The sequence below is a fragment of the Setaria italica genome, chromosome II (assembly GCF_000263155.2).
Source record: "Setaria italica strain Yugu1 chromosome II, Setaria_italica_v2.0, whole genome shotgun sequence".
Classification (NCBI taxonomy): Eukaryota; Viridiplantae; Streptophyta; class Magnoliopsida; order Poales; family Poaceae; genus Setaria; species Setaria italica.
Genome location: NC_028451.1, coordinates 27,840,886 through 27,854,289, shown reverse-complemented (window position 1 = coordinate 27,854,289; position 13,404 = coordinate 27,840,886). Strand labels below are relative to the sequence as shown.

Below are 13,404 nucleotides of genomic sequence, written 5' to 3'. Positions count from 1 at the left end.
AATGGTGTTAATATTTCAGTAATAGATGATGCTTTTGCATCGACGCAAAAACGCGCCGCACCAAATATAACTATCAAGTGCATATTAAGAAAATGTGTCTGAGTTTATTGCGACTATATATAAGGCCACTACTAAAGAACTCACCTTTCATCAACCCTTTTTATCCCAGTTGACTTTGGACCCAGGACTAAAGGGCTTTTAATCCCGGGTCTAAATTTTATAAATTGTCGGAGCCCTTTTAATCCCATTGGTGGTTCCAACTGGCGCAAAAGTGGAGCTTTTAATCCCGGTTGGAGCCACCAACCGGGATAAAATGAATTAGTCCAAGTAAACAGACCCTTTTTAGTCTCGGTTGGAGCTACCAACCGGGATAAAATGATTAATCCGGTTGGTAGCTCCAACCGGGACTAAAAGGATCATTTTAGTCTCGGTTGGAGTCACCAACCGAGACTTATCTTAGCTCTCTGACTCCTCTCTCTCTTATCTCTCTCGCGCTCCACCCTTATCTCCTAGCAACCCGTGACCCAGCCGGCCCTTATCTCCTAGTGCGCCTCCCTCTCCCTCCCTCCCTCTCCCTCCCTTCCTCCCCACTGCCTCCTCCTCTCCCTCTGCTCCCTCCCTCCCCACCTCCCCGGCCTCCTCCTCCTAGCTTGGCGTGCCCGGGTGAGGGCGGCGTGGGTGGGTGAGGGAGGGAGGGAGCAGAGGGAGGACGGGTGGTGCAGTGCGGCACGGCACGGTGCGGGCGGAGCGGGCGAGGACGTCGCGGGAGGGCGAGTGAGGGTGGCGTGACGTGGGTGAGGACGATGCGGCGCGGGCGGAGCAGGCAAGGATGGCGCGGCGCGGGGGGGGCAAGGATGGCGCGACACGGTTGGAGCGAGCAAGGACGGCGTGGGCGGGTGAGGGCGGTGCGGCACGGGCAGAGCGGGTGAGGACAGCACGGAGGAGCCGGCGAGGACGGCGCGGCGCGGGCAGGCGAGAATGGCACGGCGTGGGCAAAGCGGCATCGCTACGACACCGGCGGGCGAGGGCCCAGCACGGAACGGGCACTCCTTCTTTATTTTTTTGGAACCTTTTTTATCCCGGTTGGTAATACCAACCGGGATTAAAGGGAATCTTTAGTCCCAGATGAATGATCCGGGACTAAAGAGGGGGACCTTTTATCCCGAATGATTTATCCCGGTTGGATTTTAGGGATCTATTAGCCAACCGGAATTAAAGATGGGTTTCCAATAGTTGGCGTAGCTCAGAGGTGGCCTTCAGGAATATGCATGCGCGAGTATCTGTGTTGTCTTTGTTGTGCCGGTTGGATAGTGTGCTTGGATGACATTTATTAGTTGGCCCGGACGAGGATTTTAGTGGTACTGGTGTTCTCGTGGTTAATTTCTACACAATCCTAATTTTTGGTTCCTAGTCCTACTCAGTCCAAAACGTTGTTGCTATCGAATCCATTGTATCTGACTATCAGTGAACTATGATGCTACGTTGAAATCAGCAAGCTGATGACCAAATAAAAATAGCCACTAAAATTTTAGAGCGCGACCAACCAAGGAAAAGAAAACGTTGCTTCGCATCAAGAAAGATTAGGGTGCACCAATGTCAACTCGATCAGAATTAGCAGCGCATTTGTTTGCTAAAGTGTTGCAATTGACTTACGTCGGCCGCTTAGGTCTGCAGGAGCTAGTCAATCAACGCCTCGAGGCTCAGTATCAAAAAAAAAAAAACGCCTCAACATATGTCGGATGGTACTTGTATATGTGGCATATAATATATACTTTTGGGAGAGAGAACATATGTCGGATGGACAACCACATAAGCAAGAGAGAAGACAGAATTTCCTTTTGCCACTAGTTGGGGTTAGTGCTTACTATCCTCTATTTTTCATCCCATGAAACGTTATTACCAAGCATTTCGCGTGTTAGTTTTTTTGGGTGTGACCAATATGCCCTTGTGACATGTTAACTTATTAATCTCCGATTTTGCATATAGTACGTAGTATATCGAAATTCTCATCTCTACTCACCACTTCCTCGCTGTTGACCACCTGAGGACCCCTCTCCGATCCCTACATTAGTTTTAGTTTCACAATTGCATATAAATGGTCCAATAAGCTCATTAGTCCTGATTGATAACCCCAAGTATTAGTTCTGATTGGTATTATCAACCGAGACTAAAGTCCCACCAGATTCCCTTCGCGGGAAGTTGACTTTTTGCAACCGGGACTAAAGTGGCTCTTTAGTACCGATTGGTATTGCCAACCGCTACTAATGAGCCCCATCGATTGTGGTTGTTGGACTCGGGACTAATAACTCGTTAGTCTCATGTCATGTTTCGTCCGTCTGAGATTTGGGTCGCTGGATGGATGTCCAGTTCTCCAGTAATGTCTCCTTACGTTAGTTTTAGTTTTGCAATTGCATCTAAGCGGTAAATGGCACAAACAAGCACCTTGCAGTGATAAACGAGAAGGGTCCATGCTTCCATCCATGTACGTGTGCATGAATGTTTATACCATGCATGAGCATTTTTACGATCCTCGGAAGGCACCATCAAATTCTAAATCAGCAGGTAAAATTTTGGTGACTCCAAGGCATAATCTTATACTCACCTGTAACGACTGTAAAATCAGTTGCGAGATTATTGTTCATGAAACCGTCCTTTCTGTGGTGGCTGGCTGGCCGCACGTCCGCACCTTGCAGGTGGTTGACAAGGTTTTTTTCTTTTCCTTTTTGAACAAACAAAAGCTTCGAGCTTCAAAAAATTACAGGAGTTCTTAGAAACACAAGAAGAAAAAACTAGTTATTAGATCGTGGTCGGTGAAAATGTGGCAGAGGGGCAATACAAGCAAGCTGAGGAAAATTCTACTACAGACACCATCAGGCTATCAGGTATAGTTTCCATACTTAAAATGTCATATTTACAGTGGATGGCTTCTTCAAAATAAATAATCATCCAATCCATTCTCCTCTCTCCCATTTCTTGTCCATATCCCCTTTCTACCTTCTTTTGTTCTCGCCTAGACCTAGTTTCTTCGGTAAGAAACAATTTTCTTCTCTCTCTCCTCAATTATCTTGCCACATCGTAGGATGCTAATTTATTCTATAAAAAATTACTCCCCCTGTTTAAAAATGTAAGTTATTTTGATTTTTCTAGATATATAGATTTTGTTATATACAGTGGCGGACCTACGACTCGGGCTGCCCAGGCTGCAGCCCGGGCCTAAGCTAGAAAACTAAAGGATGCTTCGGAGAAAACAAGCTAAATATTAAAGGAGAAAACACAGATGAGCTTCCGTTGAGCTGTCAAGCTGGGAGCAGCCCCCTCTTAGCTGGTTCCTAGGTCCCCTGGTTACGTATCTATAGATATAACTCTATACTTAGGGGGTGTTTGGATACGAGGTGTTAAACTTTAACAGTGTCACATCGGATGTTCGGATGATAATTAGGAGAACTAAACATGAGCTAATTATAAAACTAATTGCAGAACCCTGTGTTAATTCGCGAGACGAATCTATTAAGCCTAATTAATCCATCATTAGCAAATGGTTACTGTAGCACCACATTGTCAAAATCATGGACTAATTAGGCTTAATAGATTCGTCTCGTGAATTATACTCCATCTGTGCAATTAGTTTTGTAATTAGCCTATATTTAATACTCCTAATTAGCATCCAAACATCCGATGTGACGGGTGTTAAAGTTTAACAGCTGGTTGCCAAACAGGCCCTTAGATGTATATATAGTAATACTTAGAAAAGTCAAAACAACCTACATTTTGAAACAGATAGAACGGATGGAGTATATTAGTCAGGTCACGGTATTGGGATTGCCTTAAATGAATTACTACATTAGATGAGAACAAGCGCAATACATAGCCTCGAAGTGCGACTTTATATTACTCAGTTTACATCCTCAAACGAGGATTTGTTTCAGTAGGCTCCAGCAGGGTAAGTTTGGCATTCAAAAAATGGAGGGATTATTTATTTTCCCTTTATTCCGCTTCTCTTCAAGTAATGTTGACATAGCTCTACAAATATGGAACCGTGGTGTTTCTTAGTGCTGCGCTGCTCATCGTTCCTCAGACCAACAATGGCTCTCGCGTTCTTTGTTCTACTACTGCTACTCGCCCCTGTCGTCGTCGTCAGCCAGCCAGGTACCAATCTCGATCGCTTCACTGCATCGATTATATGACCTCGGAATTATTACTGATGAACCATGGATGCAGGTTTCCTGAGCATCGACTGCGGCCTGGACGACAGCTACAGCGGCTACACGGACAAGATCACCGGCATCGTCTACGTCTCCGATGGCCCCTACATAGATTCCGGCGAGAACCGCAGGATAGCTCCCAACCTCGAGAGCTCGTGGTTGTACCCTCAACAAACGCTCAGGAGCTTCCCGTCCGGCGTGCGGAACTGCTACGCGCTCCCCACCGTGGCCGACACCAAGTACCTGGTGCGGGCCAACTTCGCGTACGGCAACTACGACGGCAAGAACAGCTCGTCGCTGTCTTTCGACCTGCGCCTGGGGCCCAACTACTGGGACACCGTCTACCCGGATGCGACGATGAACTTCGTGTTCGAGGCGATCTTCGTCGCGTGGGCAGGGTGGGCGCCGGTGTGCCTGGTGAACACCGGCCGCGGCACGCCGTTCATGTCCTCCCTGGAGCTACGGCAGCTCGGGGATGCGCTCTATCCGTTGGTCGTACCCGGCCTGATCATATCCATGTATACACGGGAAAACATGGGGTCAAGCGATTCACTTACACGGTTAGAGACATATTTCTACTACTATAATTTATTTTTTATTGACTGCTCCATCTGTCCACAAATATAGGCATTATTTCTAATTTTCTCATAAGTTAAACTTTTTAAAATTTGATTATTAATAGAAAAAATTATAAAGATTACCAACGTATAAATAAATAATGTTTCTAGTGCACAAATATAGATTCATCGTCAGATCATCATAATATTTAACTCTTTTATTTAAAATAATTTATTTTTATATATATTATTGATCAAAGTATCCTAACTTCTTATATTTGTGCACAAGAGAATAGTTAGCATTAAAATTTGAGCCACTTACCTGTTGGGCTTGTTGGGCTGACTAGCCGAGGCGTGAGGGGTTGGGTGTTAAGCCTATCCTTTTAAATTATAAATAGGATTCCGCAAATACGGGTGGGATACGTACATCCTTAATTGTATCACGTCCCGCTTCTGGGTATTTCTATTACATTCGTTTACTATCACATTTTCATATAGCTCAAAATTAGAATAAATACAGAAAAATGGGCAAGCGGCAATAGGATTTTTCCGGTGATCTAATCCTCAACCATACATCTTTGTCTTGATTTCATGAAGGTATCCTGATGATCGATACGATCGTTACTGGTGGCCGATGGGGATGGCCAGCTCACGGTGGGTGAACGAATCGACCGCGCGGACCATCCAGCCGGACACCAATTTCGCCGTGCCCTCGCCCATTCTGCAGACGGCCGTCGCGGCAACGGGCAACGACACGGCGCTCACCGCCATAACGTGGCAATATCGTCGCTCGTCGTCGTCGTTTATGACATACCTGCACTTCGCCGACTTTCAAGACACCCAGATTCGGCGGTTTGACATCAACACCAACGAGAATCAATCAGGACCGACACTGAAATCGTACAGCCCCTCGTACATGGCTCCATCCACTGTGTACACTGAAAATTACACGTCTACCGACGGCAACTACAACATCACTCTTTCTGCGAGCGCCACCTCCGTGCTGCCTCCGATGATCAATGCGTTGGAGATCTACATTCGCGTTCCGTACGAGAGTCCAACGACACTCCCTGAAGACTGTAAGCCCGGGCTACCTTCCCTCACAATCGCCAAAAAGAATATCAAATATTCTTTCTCCATCCTAAATTAATATTCGTTTTGACTTTTTTAATATAACTTTTGCTACGTATTTACACATGCATACATATAGGTCTATAGTAAAGACTATGTACTTAGAAAGCTAAAACAAATAGTAATTAGGGATGGATGGAGTAATTAATTTTGGAAAAGTTCAAATTACTTCTTTTAAAGTATAGTCAAAGTTCCAATAACCCCTTAACTATTTTTTATTCCCTTTACCTCTAAACTTTATCATTTGATTTAATTAATTTACCCACTCATACAATTTATCTTTTTGTTCTCCATGTAAAAGTGGAGTCTTAAGTTAAAATTCTGCGAGATGGTAGCCGACACTATAATACATGATAGAAAAAATACACCATGCATTTTGTTATCATCGTTTTGATATAATAGGACATCTAATAATAAATTTATTCTTGAGATACAAAATTATACAAAAATAATTATGAGAAAGATCATAATTCATGGATAGCGCATGTGGATATTGGGTAGAGGTAGCAAAATGGGGCAATAAATATGCCTCGCTAGAGGGCTAAGGATCTGTTTAGATTCATTCCTTGTGGAGGCTAAATTGTAATTGTATATTGTGGGTTGTTAAATTTAAATTTATAAAAGCTGGATTCTAATTGGATCTACTCAGATTATGAAGTGGTTGAATTACAAGTAGAGGTGAAAATGGTGTGAATAATTTTTTTAATGGTCACTTGGAGGAGAGCATCCCCACCTAAATTGTATTGAATGTGGCCACCTCGTTTTTTAGAAAAACGAGGCATAAACTCTACAACGAAAACCATGATAACTACCTAGCTAAACTAGACCTCAACCAAACAACAAGCCCTATCATTAGCACAATGATAAAAATGTTGCATAACCACGAGTAAGAAAACACCAAACCCCAGCAAAAGATAAATTATGGCATATCCACATATACCCCGACGTCAAGACTTTCGCCAACGTCCCTGAGCGCAAGGCACCACGTCAGCGCAAAGCTTCTGACCAATGTGGATGGCCGCCGCCACAAGGCGTCTGTTCGGCAGCAGCAACGCCCGCCACCGACTCTTGCCCCAAGCACACGGGGCACCACACTGGTGCGGAGCCTTGGACCGACGTGGATGGCCGCCACCGTACAACATCCGTAACAGTGGCAGCTATGGACGTCCCATTAACCCCCCCCCCCCTCCCGCAACAACTACCATGTTAAAAACTTGATGTGAGGCTGAAGCACGGATTTAAATAGAGGTTGCTTGAGGGTGAGCATGTCTAGAGCATATCCGAGATTCAAACAAAAATGTGAGGAAGAAGAGGGATAACAGGAGGAGAGGATGGGGGAGGTGTGAGCGAAGGCTGACTTCAGCCTCGCCACGGGCCGCCGCCGCTGCCCTAGCACTAGCCGCTAGCGGTGACGAACGGAGGAGGCTTTGTGCTGTGGTTTTTGGAGCAGTGGAGAGACCCCTCCTATCGTCATGCGAGGTGACGCAGTGTTCCATATGTAAAATGTGAGGAGTCGAATAATTTTTACATCTAATCTGATCTGAATCTAAAATGTAAGAATATAGTTTATATGGAACGGATATGATCTGTGGTTTATACAAAACGGTTATGATCATTAAAGATCAACATATCCGAATCGTATAGTATACTATCCGCTTTGATCAATTCATTTTCATCCGGTAAAATTTAGGGTGGAACAGCTTATGAGATATTCTACAATTTAAAATTATACTACAAAAAATGACTACAATCAGAGTGTTCGGATCACATGCTCGACTCCATGGTCTAAACAAACATGCCTGGGAGCGGGAGAGAGAGAGAGAGTTCCTCGCTGGTGAGAGTGTGAGACTGATGGTGGCGGCGTGCCGCCCGCTCCCTCCGACGAGGTGTGGCAAGGGCCTAACCCTCCAGCAACGGCCGCGGAGACGAGCTGCGCCAATAAGCATCCTTCGTCTTAAGCATCCGACCGCGATGCCGACGCCCACCTGATGCGCCCGCCCCAATGCCCAACGTGCTCGATCAAATGCCGCTTAAGGATATGGCACTGATAGCTGGGTCTGAAGCAGGGATGTTAAAATGGTTTGCCAAATATTCTACTTTGAATTGATTTTTTACCCTTTTCATCATATATGCAATTGGTTTAAGCCATGTATCTGGATGATTACATCCAGTTCCTAAACAGTCATGACCGTACTTTTTGTATGCTAGTTGACGCCATCATGGCTATCAAAATTGAGTACGGAGTGAAGAAAAACTGGATGGGTGATCCATGTTTTCCAACCAAATATGCTTGGGACGGCGTGAAATGCAGCAATACAAGTGGTAACACTACGAGGATAACATCACTGTGAGTATTTCAAACATTGTTTTTGAGGTCCTACGTCGCGATCTTACGTGTGCTAGCATATTATTTATGCATTTGATTTATGGTGGACTACAAATTCTCATGCAGAGATCTCACAAACAGTTATTTGCATGGTGCAATATCTAAGAACTTTACACTGCTCACGGCGCTCGAGAATTTGTAAGTGCTATATAACAAACTAATCTCCTCTGCTTTCATACTTATGTCCCCAGGCTCTACATTCCATGACTGACAATCCCATTCTACTACCTGTGATAATGATAAGACATTGTCTTTGGCTCACATGTTCTGGGCTAATAAGTTAGTTTATTGGATCTAGTCTAGAGATTTGTTGGAGCGAATTCAGACTACAGGCCTCTGTAAAGTTATAATGCCATACACCACTCTCCCCGAGCTCAAGCTTCTATACAGAGGAGATAGGACTTAATACACATCTTGGTTTCTAGTCTAGTAACATGCATCACAACTCATTTTGGTGCATGTCTTGTCCAATTTCAAAATCTGAGGTTGCCAGGGGCAAATCTAGGATCAACCTTAAGGGGGTGCTTGGCCTCTTTTAGCTGTGATAACTTCACATTTTATAAACAAAATGTCTAACTTATAGACTAATAGGCTAACATTTTCACGGTCTATCCTAGGATGACAGTTGCTGCAGCACTGCCAGTACCCCCTGTAGATTCGTCACAGGTGGTTGGCAATCGAATGGATGAGACTTATGCAGGATATCATTATTTTTTTTGTGGCAGCTGGCATAACTGCATCGTCACTTTTTCCAGTTAAAAACTAAATAACTCTTTCTGGCTAAATTTCTCAATAGTTAATGCATCTTCCTCTATAGTATTGGTCAGATGGCTCCAGCAAATTAATTGATAAACCACAGCATACTTGTCAGGACTATGTTTCCAGTGACTGAACTATAAGGCTTTATTTCCAACCACAAGCTTAATGATTGAGGGCCTGTTTGGGTATTGTAGTCTAAGAAAACTATGGTATCAAGAAACTGTAGTTTTTCTAAGCCAATAGCACGTAAAACTGTAGTTTGGGGAGGGGGGGGGGGGGGGGGGGAAAGAGACCATAATTTCGATAATACCATGGTTTTGAAAACTCCAAGGGCTTGTTGTATCCAAACACCTAGTAGTTTTTCAAAGCTGAAGTATTTTATACAACCATAATTTTTCCAATACTCAAAAACAATACTTTGTATCTAAACAGGCTTCATTGATATGTCATAAATCAAGCTATAGCAGGATAAAACCTTAATTTTATCAAATCTCCTTCATGTAGAGTTTGAATTGACTATCTATATACTTTTGTCCTTGCTCACTATAATTGTGCACATGTTTCAGGGATTTATCTCACAACAACTTAAGTGGATCAGTACCTGATTCCCTACTAAGTTTGCCTTCCCTACGAGTCCTGTAAGTGTATATTTCTTGCAAATTTTTAGCAAACCAAGGACTTTACCAATTTTCTTTCACTTTCTACAGAAATGTATCTGGCAACCAGCTGAGTGATAACTCCCTATGTAAAAATTACGCGGGGTCACTAACTTTCAGGTTTGGATTTTCTTCTCAATATCTAGAATGTCTCCTTTTCTATTAATATGCTTCTGAGTTTTATGTTGTATCAGTTGCTGTGACTTTCAAACAACTGATTGTTTGAGACATTTTTCTCCTCGAAAATAAGCCAGACCTGATTGTCTTATATAATTTCAGATATGACTATGATGTCTCTACCTGCAAACCATCATCGAGCCCACCAAGAAATAAAGCTATCATAGTGGTTTCAGTAGTGGTTCCTGTGCTGGTAGTAGTTGTACTTCTTCTTGCATATTTCATCTGGAGGGAGAAAAGAAAGCCCAATGGTGTGCATCCTGTTTTTCTATTCTGTACTGACATGTATTAATGTTTTCCGTTTATAATACTTGACCTTTCTTATCTGATGCTAGTGCAACCAGTTTCCACACATGACCTGACAACAGATTCACAATTTGACAATGCTCCAAGCAGTCATGAGGGCAACCAGAAAAAATCTGACAATCGCCGGTTCACATACAAAGAGCTGGAGGTGTTAACTAATAATTTCAAGAAACTCATAGGGCAAGGAGGTTTTGGGCCCGTCTATTATGGCCGTTTAGAAGATGACACTGAGGTTGCTGTCAAGATGCGTTCTGAATCATCATCGCATGGGCTTGATGAATTTTTATCTGAGGTAATAAATTTCAGTCACCTAGAAAAGTTGAAGTCACATTATAAGCCTATTTTTGCAATAATTTATGATCCATATCTTGTTACATAGGTTCAGAGTTTGACAAAGGTGCATCACAGGAACCTAGTGTCTCTGATTGGTTACTGCTGGGAGAAAGATCATTTGGCACTGGTTTATGAGTACATGTCTCATGGCAGTCTTTTTGATCATCTGAGAGGTTTGTCTATTGCAAGCCTATTGAGTACTGATTTAGGAATAATCAGCTGGGTGGCCTTTTCAAATTGCTTTTGAAATATCTATGCATGGCTTTTACCTGCGAAGCCATCTTGACTTTTTTCCCGAACAACACAAGAGAGGTGCGTGTCATTTCATTAAGATAGAGGGAAGCCATCTCAACAGACTTTTATATGCTTCTGGTATCTGAAAAAATAGAATCCTTTTTTGGCCTATCTACGTGTCTTCCTTCTGAAGTCCCTAATCCGCAGCATGGTCATGAAATTTTTGCCAGCGTCATGCTTATATTGTCCATCCTCTCAACATTGGGATGGGGGTGACTCGATGTTGTCAGCTACAGGGAGTTACCTCTAACTAACCCAACCAACAGCCTCGCTGCACTTCGTAATGGGTGTGGATGACACATCATTTTATTTTCCTGTATGACTTCACCTAATGTGTATACTAAACAAATTGATCTTATTTTGATTATTAAGTTGTGCAATTCTATTGGAGAAGATTACAACAAAACTAGAATGAAGAAACATTCCAGAAATTTGTTGAAATTGACATGTGAAGTTGTTAAACTGTTCTGTTCTGTTAAAATATTGAAGGTAAAAATGATGCTGCTGAAGCCTTGAATTGGAGGACACGTGTACATGTAGTGCTTGAAGCTGCACAAGGTATGCTGCAATAAAAACGCATGAAGAGAACTGGACTTTTCTAACTATATAATATGTTATTCTCATTTTTTGGCATTTCCTGTGATTTATAAAGGCCTGGATTATCTGCACAAAGGTTGCAATCTGCCAATAGTGCACCGGGATGTGAAGACCAGCAACATTCTCATGGGTCAAAAACTGCAAGCTAAAATAGGAGATTTTGGACTTTCCAAGACATATCTCAGCGATACTCAGACTCACATATCAGCCACTGCAGCTGGCACAGCTGGTTACATGGACCCTGAGTATGTCTTTCCCTGTGTATATTTCATTTACATATTGGTACCTTTTTATGTACCTTATTTTAATGAATATATTGTAAACAGCTGAGCATGCCAAGTAGGTGAAACAAAACTAGTAAAACTCGTGTTATTATAGGCCACATGGTTTCCTATCCATGCATTTTTTTTATTCAATTAGATTAGGGCATTAGGCTTGCCTGGTGTTCTGTTTTCTTGAGCGTTCTTATTACTCTTTCTTCAGGTACTACCTCACTGGAAGGCTCACTGAGAGTAGCGATGTATACAGTTTCGGAGTTGTTCTGCTTGAGGTAGCCACAGGCATGCCTCCAATAGTGCCAGGCCATGGCCACATCATTCAGCGTGTTAAACAAAAGATTGCCACTGGCGACATTGGTTCCATTGCCGATTTGCAGCTTGGAAGTGCCTATGACATCAGCTCCATGTGGAAGGTAATCGACACTGCTATTACGTGCACTGCGGATTCTGCTGCTCAAAGGCCAACTATGGCCACAGTTGTGATACAGTTGAAGGAAAGCCTGGCGTTGGAGGAATCTCGCGAGAAGGACAGTAGCATCAGGGCAAGCCGAGGGAGTGATATAGAAGCTATGGTGTCCACATTTCATCCATTGGCAAGATGAAGCTGTACCTGTACCTGGGTTTGGTTCATCGTTGGTGCATCTCCACTACAGGTCTACAATGGGTTTTTTATGAACTCCTTGTCATGTGAAGACACACTAGTGTATATTTGTGCACTGTTTTGAATATGCAATTGCTTGTGTGTACAAGGACTTTGAGAGTCCTCAATTGTGTGTGCAAGTAATAAGGTCGGGTCTAAGCTTTCAGCTTCTCAAGGCTCTGTGACCTCAGTGCTTTATGCATTTTTGACAAGTATTTCCCATGTTTGTATGTAATCCAAATCTATTGTCGGAAAGATTGTGCCTTTCCATGCTGCCATACATAGGTTTATTCGATTTTCTTATTGTGTTCCATGGTTACCACATGATTTTCAATTTTATCTATTGTTCATTTGCATTTTGTTGCATTTACTAGTTGAATTATCACAATATTATCTTCTTAGCTAACTTTCTTTCATCTCCTTCCCATTATTGTTAACGAGAAAAGGATTCATGTTGTCCTTTTTTTTAGTTTGATTGTTTTGAGATTTCTCTCCTTGTTTCAGTGATCAGTCCCGTTTCCATAAACATTTCAGCTTTTAGTGGATGTTCCTACAACTTGAATTTTTTGTGGCAAACTGAAGTTCCCCAAATCCCAAAATGGATGTTATTGACTTATGCTTTTCTGGTTCTTCTAGTTGGGAGTTTAAATATCCAATCCAGGTTAAAAGTTCTGAATCAAGATGAGTCTGTAAATTGTGCCTGTATCTGAATTTGGCTTATTGTTGACGGCCTCTACTGGAAGTCTAAAGTTGGTACTTAACTATCTGCTTTGCGGAGGCAATGCTAGTGTATGTTTGTGAAAAGGTTTGAATCTACAATTGCTTATCTTGCAAAGACTGAACTTGCGGTTTCTGTGTACAAGTATCAAGGTTTTGGTAAAGTCGCAGCTTCTCAAAGTGCTGTGAGGTGTGAGCTACATCCCAATTCACAAGCTTATACGCACTTTTTCATAAGATACTACATGTTTGTATGTAATAACGTGACATGTCAACAACCTAAAAGCTTGTCAATCTGAAGCAGGATTGCAAAGTTAACTTTTGCATGTGTAAACAATAAGCCGTGGATGTGTTGTGTAAGCTACTGAGCT

General features: G+C 42.7%; 1 protein-coding gene across 2 annotated transcripts; it reads left to right on the top strand.

Annotated features, from left to right (window-relative positions):
* The first annotated feature begins 4,014 nt into the window (after positions 1-4,014).
* Positions 4,015-12,619, top strand: LOC101767804 (probable LRR receptor-like serine/threonine-protein kinase At1g51810). 2 transcript variants are annotated; one of them, XM_022824088.1, is made up of 14 exons: positions 4,015-4,146; positions 4,219-4,762; positions 5,357-5,838; positions 8,099-8,237; positions 8,343-8,414; positions 9,602-9,673; positions 9,743-9,811; positions 9,971-10,119; positions 10,204-10,466; positions 10,554-10,680; positions 11,291-11,359; positions 11,454-11,643; positions 11,882-12,089; positions 12,154-12,296. In XM_022824088.1, the coding sequence occupies exons 1-14, from the start codon at positions 4,029-4,031 to the stop codon at positions 12,157-12,159; spliced, it is 2,508 nt and encodes an 835-aa protein (XP_022679823.1). In that variant the 5' UTR covers positions 4,015-4,028; the 3' UTR covers positions 12,160-12,296. The 2 variants fall into 2 exon arrangements, with proteins under 2 accessions (XP_022679823.1, XP_022679822.1); XM_022824087.1 differs by having other exon boundaries at positions 11,882-12,619.
* The last annotated feature ends 785 nt before the right edge of the window (positions 12,620-13,404 follow it).